Source organism: Oncorhynchus kisutch, linkage group LG17, assembly GCF_002021735.2.
Source record: "Oncorhynchus kisutch isolate 150728-3 linkage group LG17, Okis_V2, whole genome shotgun sequence".
NCBI lineage: Eukaryota > Metazoa > Chordata > Actinopteri > Salmoniformes > Salmonidae > Oncorhynchus > Oncorhynchus kisutch.
In genome coordinates this window covers 59440184-59450370 of record NC_034190.2, presented here as the reverse complement: position 1 = coordinate 59450370, position 10187 = coordinate 59440184, and the positions used below count along the sequence as shown (strand labels likewise).

General features: G+C 42.0%; 1 protein-coding gene across 1 annotated transcript in view; it reads left to right on the top strand.

Moving 5' to 3' along the window:
• The window catches only part of LOC109908641 (potassium voltage-gated channel subfamily D member 1-like), a 10642-nt gene extending 692 nt beyond the window's left edge, over positions 1–9950 (top strand). Inside the window, exons 2-6 of the mRNA XM_031793315.1 lie at positions 350–418; positions 792–815; positions 6327–6422; positions 6959–7206; positions 7762–9950. Coding sequence (XP_031649175.1) covers positions 350–418; positions 792–815; positions 6327–6422; positions 6959–7206; positions 7762–7963 — 639 coding nt within the window. The 3' untranslated portion in view covers positions 7964–9950. The remainder of the gene's footprint in view (positions 1–349; positions 419–791; positions 816–6326; positions 6423–6958; positions 7207–7761) is intronic.
• Positions 9951–10187: the final 237 nt, after the last annotated feature.

The following is a 10187-nucleotide window of genomic DNA, read 5'->3' as shown; positions in this document are numbered from 1 at the left end:
CCATTTGACACTCACAAACCATTTTTTGTTTATTGGGTCTATTGCATGTCCTGTATTATACCACTACGAGATGCTTGAGTTATAACTGTTCTGTCTCACTAGTCACAGTAATGACCTCCTGCCCTGCCTTGAGAGGAGGCTTTCCTCACATTAATTAATCCACCCCCCCACTGTGCTTGTTTTGTGTCGTCGATGTTTTGCAGAATGGAGAATGGTTCCCAGACTTCCAGCAGACTCCATAGCGGGCATACGGAAAAGATATTAAGATGGGGGGACGGCACAAGAATTTGGCTCCATCTGCTCCCTCAGAGTGGGTGCTGTGGTGATTTGCTCTACTGTGCTGTTATAGTCTCCCAACTTCTCAGCAAGGGATCTACCACCAGCCCAGAACAAAGGGCAGATAGATGAGGGCACAGAGGTAAGAGAGGTAAGAGAGAGGAGGAGAGAGAAGATGAGACGGTGTGATGTGTCAGTCTCATCAGTCTGCATGTCAGTTTGTTGTGAAGGTCAACAGACCCCCTTTGCTGTAAGTATCCTATGTATGATCGATGGGTTTTTCTATCCTTAATAGATGGCTTGTTCAGGCAAATGCGATTGGGGAAAGCTACAAGGATTCACACTGTCTTGTGAAATGTCAGTTTTGTATTTATTCCCCCAGATATTGCTCACTGGGTTGTATGTGGAGCAAATGCTGACACAGGCATTTCTATCCAATTCTTTTCCATTCTCCAGAAAGTGCGCCAGGCAAGGATTCGAATGGCTAAAAAGGGGCCACCAATGCATTCTTGCAGCACAAAGAGGATGGGGGATTGCAGGTAAGCAATACACATGAGCAAATGTTTCCTTATGCTCATATAGAGAATCATAGTTATTTCACTGGTGTATGTTTGGATTTCACATGTACAGCATACAGTATTTCACCTAAAGTATGTTTAAATATATATAGTAGTAGACACTCATCAGGGTTTGAGCAAAGTAGGGAAGAGTCCATGGAAAAAGGGTGAATTCCTACTTTAATGCTTTTAGCAGAGGTTCTGGACTGATAAGATAAAGCATTTGGAGTTCAGCTTCGTGACAAAACAAAATGGCACTAAAGCTTTTCTCTTTTCTGGAGATAGTTTTGTTGCCATGGCATCATTAATTGTTCCTTTAACTGTAGCTTATTCTTGGCCAATAATAACTGGATTTACTTCAGAATCAGACAGATTGCTGTTCTCTCTTTCTTTCTCCCCCCCTATCTCCTCTCTCTCTCCCCCTCTCTCTCTCTCTCTCTCTCTCTCTCTCTCTCTCTCTCTCTCTCTCTCTCCTCTCTCTCTCTCTCTCGCTCTCTCTCTCTCTCTCTCTCTCTCTCTCTCTCTCTCTCTCTCTCTCTCTCTCTCTCTCTCCCCCCCTCTCTCTTTCTCTCTCTCTCCTCTCTCTCTCTCTCTCTCTCCCTCTCTCTCTCTCTCCCTCTCTCTCTCTCTCCTACTCTCTCTCTCTCTCTCCCTCTCTCTCTCTCTCTCTTTCTCTCTCTCCCCTCTCTCTTTCTCTTTCTCTCTCTCTCTCTCTCTCTCTCCCTCTCTCTCTCTCTCTCTCCCTCTCTCTCTCTCTCCCCTCTCTCTCTCTCTCCTACTCTCTCTCTCTCTCTCCCTCTCTCTCTCTCTCTCTTTCTCTCTCTCCCCTCTCTCTTTCTCTTTCTCTCTCTCTCTCTCTCTCTCTCTCTCTCTCTCTCTCTCTCTCTCTCTCTCTCTCTCTCTCTCTCTCTCTCTCTCTCTCTCTCTCTCTCTCTCTCTCTCTCTCTCTCTCTCTCTCTCTCTCTATCTCAATTCTGGAACACCTCCCCGACACCAACACTTTCTGCTGTAGTTTCACCTACCTAATCTTTACTTTACTGACTTTATTGTCCCCATGGGGAAATGCTGTTGCAGTGTCATGTACACGTTTAAAGAGGTGTTTAATTACAAAACAAATTGACAATACAACTTTCATAACAGTTACAAACCAATAAAAAGAGACTAGCCTGCTGGCCTTACCTGCATAATAATCTCATGTCATTATGATTGCCAATTTGAAAAACATATATATATACATTTAAAAGAAAGATGAATTAAGCTGCTGGCCGGGAACATCAAGCACATTGTAAGAATCAGTCAGCTTCAGTTTCAATGACATTTAAAATAACCGAAAGCCACGTTGACAGTCATTAATATTTAATCCCAAACTTTCCTTTGATTAAATCTATCAGTCAGCACCAATAGTCCTGTAATAATGAAGGATGACTTGCTACACCAAATATCTATTATTTTTCCCTCAGAATCAATCTCATTCACAGTATGCAAATGAATTGTTTCAACCAATGATCCTACACCCTTAGAAAAAAAGGTGCTATCTAAAAACAAAAGGGATCTTCGGTTGTCCCCATAGGAGAACCTTTGAATAACCCCTTTTGGTTCCAGGTATAACCCTTTTGGGTTCCATGTAGAACCCTTTCCCCAGAGGGTTCTACATGGAACCCAAAAGAGTTCTGTCTGCATTCAAAAAGGGTTTTCCTATGGGGACAGCCGCAGAACCCATTTGGAAGCCTTTTTTCTAAGAATGTATTGAGAGATGAGGGAGTCAATGAGTCAGAGAACAGAAAGCAGAGGTTGTAGACAGGCGGTTTATGGACACACATAGGTAATGGTGTTGGTAACAGGGGCCACAAAATAGTTACTAGAGGATGAGTAGCAATTCACTAGTCTCCTGATTCACCATCCATCCTGAGCTGTTCATCTTTAAAGCAGTGAAAAAATGTTTTGCCTCAGTTGTATTACCTCAGACTTCACCTAAATAAACATTCTAACATAGCGTATCTACAGGTAACTGCCAAAATAATGGAAACACTTCAGTAAATATGGGATACAAAGTAAGATTCAAAGCAGGTGGTTCCACACAGGTGTGGTTCCTGAGTTGATTAAGCAATTAAAATCCCATCATGCTTAGGGTAAAAATGCTGGGAAGGGCATTATTTTGGCTACCATAGCTATGCCCCCATAAGATGGCAATTTCGCCATCAGCAGTGGTCACTGAATGGTTTGATGAGCATTAAAATTATGTAAACCATATGCCATGGCCGTCTCAGTCACCAGATCTCAACCCAAGTGAACACTTATGGGAGATTCTGGTCTTCGCCTGAGACACCATTTTCCACCACCATCAACAAAACACCAAATTATGGAATTTTTTGTTGAAGAATGGTGTTGCATCCTTTCAATAGATTTCCAGACACTTGTAGAATCTATGCCAAGGTGCATTGAAGCTGTTCTGCCTTGTGGTGACCTAACACCCTATTAAGACACTTTATGTTGGCGTTTCCTTTATTTTGGCAATTACTTGTACTTTTGTATCTCTTGTAAGGTTTAAGTGCCTTTGAATGGGGTATGGTAGTAGGTGTCGGCGCACCGGTTTGAGTGTGTCAAGAACTGCAACACTACTGGGTTTTTCCACACGCAACAGTTTCCCGTGTGTATCAAGAATGGTCCACCACCCAAAGGACATCTGGCCAACTTGACACAGCTGTGGGAAGCATTGGAGTCAACATGGGCCAGCATCCCTGTTGAATGCTTTCGACACCTTGTAGAGTCCATGCCCCGGTGAATTGAGGCTGTTCTGGAGCCAAAAGGGGCTCCAACTCAATATTAGGAAGGTGTTGCTAATGTTTTGTACACTCATATATATATATTGTCCGTATCCTATTTTGAAATGCCCTGTCCTATAGGGAATCTAGGCATTAGGTAACTATTCGAATGTTATCATCATTGCACGTAACATGCAATAACCTCCTCACAGAGGTTTTACTCCATGTAATCATCAGTGCTTGACTTGGACTGACATTTTTTCATTTTAGCTAATTAGCCACTTTTCAAAGACTTACTACTTTTTAGCTACTTTTGCAACTACGTAGCATGTTAGCTAAACCTTCCCCTAACCCTAACCTTAACCCTTTTAGCTAACCCTTCCCCTAACCATAAGCTTAACCCTTTAACCTAACTCCTAACCTTAACCCGTAACCCATAACCCTAACCCCTAGCCTAGCTAACGTTAGCCATCTTGCTAACGTTAGCCACTTAACTAGAATTCGTAACATATAATATACACTTTGCAAATTTGTAACATACTGTATAGTATGTTTTGCCAATTCATAACATATAATATGAATTGTAATTCGTAACATATCATACGGAATGGGTAATGGATATCCACAAATTAATTACATACCATATGAAACGTAACATATCATACTAAATGGAGAGTCTCAGATTTACATACAGAATAATACTAAATGCTCTGTGACCAGGTTGACATACAGTACTATGTGCATGGCAGACTAGTGTAGTTAGTAACTGTGTGTTATATCATACACTCTATGATGCCAAATATGATTGAAGACAGCAATGCAACTGGAAGTATCTCCAGTAACATTCCTTAATAGCCGTAGCCAGTGCAGGGAATTAAAGAAGGGCTCCCTCCCAGACATATTTCAGTATACTAATCTTGCTTCACCAAAGGAGGAGAGAGGGATATAAGAAGATGCCCATTCTGCTGATGTAACGAGTGGAGGTGGGAGAGGAGGAGGAGGAGGAGGCACAGATGGGGAGGGATTGAATTCTCATCTTTACTATGCACCAGGTTGATTCCAGAGTAGTCTTTATTTCTTCTCAGCAGCTGAAAGCTACTATAATCCAATATTTACAATCCCAGAGTGAGAGGGTATTTTTTTCAGCACAGATCTATAAACCCATTACTAACAGGACTGCAGAGCTATTTATAAACCTAGAGGGGTTGTTTTTTCTCCCAGGTCTATCACAGCGTTGTATATTTTCCTGGTCCTCTTAGTCTTGCCTGCAGTATAGTCTCTATACCAGAGTCCCCCCCACAAACACCTATAGAACCATCTCCCCAATTTGACACCTCACTGTTTCCCGTAACATGGATCTTTAAAAAACATTAGCATAAAGAATGCATGGCTTCCAGCCATAACCAAACTTAATCTATGAATCATGATTTGCAATGCTATCTCCCACAGTATTTCTATTTACAGTATGTTCCTCTTTTGATAAATTAGGACAAATATAGCCAATTCTGTCATATATTGCAAAACAAATAACCTAGGATTGAACTCTATCATGAGGACTGCATAATCCTATTCCAAATGACCGTGATTAACATTAATTTTAATCTACTGTATGAGGGATAGCTAGCAGTCTGTTTTCTACTTGATGTGATGTAATGTAATGTAATGCAAAACATTCTCTCAGATTTCCAATAGCTAACATGAAATGTTCAACCACTCATGCAATGTCACCGCAGTGCAGTGTTTTGTGCTGTTGTACACAGCAACATATAGACTGGTGCAGAACAGCAAAACCATCAACTAAAGAACACACTACTCACTTAATCCATCTCCTCTGTTATTCAGTGACCCAATAGAGCACGACCTCCAAAGGGCCAAAGCTAATTGTTTTTATTTCTACTTAGGGACGATCTTATCGGACATGTCTGTAGTGAATCAAACAGATGTCCCTTAGCCCGCTGACACTGCAGCAGGTCTCCAGACTGTGACTAACATAGCTGTTTCCCTCCCTCCCTCCCTCCCTCCCTCCCTCCCTCCCTCCCTCCCTCCCTCCCTCCCTCCCTCCCTCCCTCCCTCCCTCCCTCCCTCCCTCCCTCCCTCCCTCCCTCCCTCCCTCCCTCCTTCCCTCCCTCCCTCCTTCCCTCCCTCCCTCCCTACCTCCCTCCCTCCCTCCCTCCCAGTCTGACACACTCTCTCTCAGTCTAACAGATAAGATGATCTCAATGTAGATGACTTTGACAGGCTGTTCGCCGTCTATTGCAATAATGATAGCGATCAACCACCTTGACCTAGAAATCTCAGCTTCACAGCCAGATGTTTAACAAATCACAAAAAAAATATGCTTTTTTAGGAAGCATCAGAGGGAGCATTGGTCCTCTGGGGTTCTGTGTGTCCGGGTGAACATCACTGGAGAGAGAGACCATGAACGGTCACTTACTGTACAATCAGACAGTCAAGGACAGTCACTCAGATGTATTTCCTTAGCCCTGTGGAGGCACACGGTCTACTCAGTAGTACTGTGTATGGTATTATTGTATCAGTAAGAACTCATTCTACATTGTTTGTCGGGCAAAATCAAATCTCACATGTGTTTACAATGTTAAGTTTGCTTATCACAGCAATACATTACCAGCTACTAATTCAACTATTAATGTCATTGTATTTTCACTTACAATATCTTTTCATGTGGGGCCATGTTGGGCTAAGTGATTTGCTCTCTTGCTGTGTCCCTCAGGATGGTGATGGTGACAGCACACCTCTTTGTGTGAAGAACAGGTCCGCCTTTGAGCACCAACATCATCACCTATTGCACTGCTTGGAGAAAACCACAGTGAGTGCTCCTTTTTTGCCTGTTAACTATCTCATGGATCATTTTGTCTGATATAACTTTTTATTCAAGGTGATCACTCACTTTGATGTACTTTATGCCCACTCAGCAGTGTTACACTCATGATGTTTCACACTTTCAGCAGTTATGAGCAGCGATCACAGAATTACAAAAACTTTATTGTCCACGCAATGTGGAAATTTGTCTTTGGGCTTCACCACTTAAAAACAGACATTAAACACCATCAGGAGAACATCATCCTGGAGCTATAGCATGCAGAAACCTACAGCTAGTTCAAAGCTGTCAGGCTGATGTCTTTCTTTCTTTACTTAACCAGGAGAATCCCATTGAGACACAGAGTCTCTTTTACAAGGGTGATCTGGCCAAGAAGGCAGCAGTAGTCAATACATTATCAAAATGTACAGCAAAGTAACACAATCCAGCCTGCAGGAAACATTTACACTCCTCCTGAACATCTTTGCCCCAGAAACTCACTGAGGGACATGATAGACATTTTTATTTCTTGTATGTTTCGACAGAATCACGAGTTCACCGATGAAGTCACCTACAGCGAGGTGTGTGTGACCGACTCAGTGGGCTTCCGCACCAGCCGCAGCACTTCGCTGTCCAGCCAGCAGGGGGCCACCACAACCTGCTGCTCCCGCCGGGCCAAGAGGAGGGCCTTCCGCCTTGCCAACTCCACTGTCTCTGTCAGCCGGGGCAGTGTGCAGGAGCTGGACACGCTGCACGTCACCAAGACTCCTGCTGGTACCCAGTACCCACAGAGGTACTGTACCGCACACACCATCCACCTGATCCAAGGAGCCCACCCCTCCCTTTCTATCTTTGCCCCACCACTAAATCACCTGTAGAGGCTGTTGATGTTTTAGTATATATTACTCTGGCTGATTCATTGAAAATAACCTTCTGCTGATCCTGAATTACGAGCTGAGGCAAAGTTGTTCAAGCTCTGCTGCCTCTAACTATTTTGATGCTGTTGATGTTTGTCAAAACAACCTCCGTGGGTTTAATGATAAATGTACCAGAAGCCTAAAACCATGCAAAAAAATGTTTTACATTTGTCACTGTAGCATGACTAATGATAGTTTATTGTTTAGAGAAAGAGTTGATCATGGTGAGATTGCACTTGCATTTTTATACATAGTTGTTGTAGATGGATGTATCACTTTACAGAGAGTGGAAGAACAAATGACCTGTCTAGAATACACTCATCTACTTACAATGATTACACATAAGTCCACACACAATTAACAAGTTGGACTATTAAAAGGAATATTGGTGTGCATTGTCTAACTTTATCTATGTGTGTGTGTCTGAGCAGTCGCTCCAGTCTAAATGCCAGGACTGAAAACCTGAAGCTGAACTGTGATGACTACACGGCAGCCATCATCAGTATCCCCACTCCCCCAGCCAACACTCCTGATGAGAGCCTACCTAACTCCCCCGCCATCCCTGGCATCCTACGCAACTCTCGCTCCAGTACCTTCAACACCCAGGAAACTGTCAAGATCTCCTCTTTATAACCCCCTGAAGCACAGGACCTTGACCCATTGCACAAAAGAAGAGGAAAGGGGCCCATCAGAGAAGAACATGGAAAAGAAGGACATTCAAGGATGATACCACACACTCTTTGCAAATGCTTCACTCCAATACCAACGTAATGTCTACTGAATAGAGGTAGGGCTAGCGTGAATCTTTTTCATTTATTCATTCCTTTGATTTGAACCATCCATGTGACATGCTGGGGAAGTTACTGTTACCGGTTGACCTTTTGGTCCAGGGAGTTACGGGGGGTGGGGGAGTTAGTAAATTGAGTGAGTATCACAGAGACTCACGGAGACTGTGAGCTGAGCAGGAACAGATGACAGCGTGTGAAACAGGAATCTACATGCCTCTTGGACTCAGAGAACGGACACATATGGATGGTGTGGTTGGTAAGAGTGTTTTTCAACAATAATATACCCACCGTGGCATCGAAGGCCTTTTTACTTTTCAAGATATGCAACGTTAGAACAAGCAGGAAAAACGAATATTCAGTACATAATGTGTGTCAAAAAATATTGCAGGGAGAGATTATAAAGATTATGAATAATGACAAAATTATATTGATATATAAATACACCTTTAGAGAGAGAAATATTAGTTCTGCATTCTGCAATAGATTTCTTCACACAAACTCGGATGAAAATAAAGGAGTGATTGTTAGATGGTAGTGCATATGTAACATATTTTGTATCATACGTCTCTAAATCACATGCATCTTCAAACCTTACCAAAAAATGTCAGTGTAATGACGAGCTTAATACAGCGATGCATGTTCCTGTACAGTAGATGGTGGAGAATAGAACTGCTGATATTAGTGGTGTCAGATATGACGAGCTCATAGTTTTTTTTGCATGGTACCTTATTCTTTCCCGCAGAACAGTTAGTTTTATTTCTTTCTCCTGACAACATTGTGAAGTAATAATGATGTCACGTGCTGCACCAGAAGTGTACATTAGGTAAAAATAAATAAAAAATGAATGAAATAAAAATATTGAGGCATGTTCCTCGCCAGAATGCGAAGTGGGTGAGTATGATTGTGTGGTCTGTGTGTGGTAGGTTGGGAGGACTTGTGTTTATTGATCACAAATATGCATGGATACCGTTGTAGGTATTTTACCTGTTTCTTTTGGGAAATAAAATGTAGAGGAGGGATTCAACAGCATCCTTTGTCAATGAGAAAGAAATTCGGGAGAAGAGGTTACCAGTAAGAAAAGTTCACAGTTACCTTTCGTTGACTTCTCTTATTGTAATATTGTGTTACAGGGTTAAGTGTATGCAAGCCCGTTGATGGCTGTGACAAACAACGTTTTTTTGTTAAACATGCTAACATATCGGTGCTGCTACTGTACTTCATTGGACTTTACTGTTGTCATGGCTCCAGTTCTGTTTATGAGATCTGGTGTTTGCAATAACCGTTGTAATTATTTTACCGCAAACTTTGGCAAATCCTACTTTTTTTCTGGGATGATTATTATTTGCATAATATTGCAATGAAAGACTTCCCTGTAACTGTGCACTACAGCTGTTATAAAGTTACTTTAGTATTTATTCATATAATGCAGATAGAAGTAGAATGAGCACTATGTCGACCTCACACATACTTGCTGACATTCATTTCCAAACATATATAGCGATATGATTCACATTATTTACACAATGTCGTTTTCTCATGGAAGTGACAACAGATGAGTAAAGTCGTGTCATATGCTTTATACGTGTATGCTGTATGAATACAACAAACGTTTGATGGGAAGATTATATAGTAATTATAAGAAGCTTATACATACCACTCCTAATGAAGTGTTTACCTGACCCAATGATAAGTGACCGGATGTGTAGGCTCAGGAGAGGTGGCGCCAGCCAGTACTCAGTCAGCGATAGAGATGCACTGATTCCCTAGAGGACGACGAGCGGAACAGATCAAAAGCACAGTTGTCTATATTCTATTCCACAAATAAAGCAATTAGAATTCAGACAATTGTGTTGCCTTTTATTTTCAGTCTCCCAAAAAGAGAAGGGATAGACGCTTTGTTCCGGTGCTTCTTCCCCTGAATAATGGTGGTGTTTTTCTATTTGATCCATAATCCCCTCTATGATAAGATTTCATTTGAGAAGTCACCAGTAGGGTAGGCTACAACGTATGATGTAAAATATCCCCTTTCACCTTTACACTCAAATAACTGTAGACAATGATGACATTAC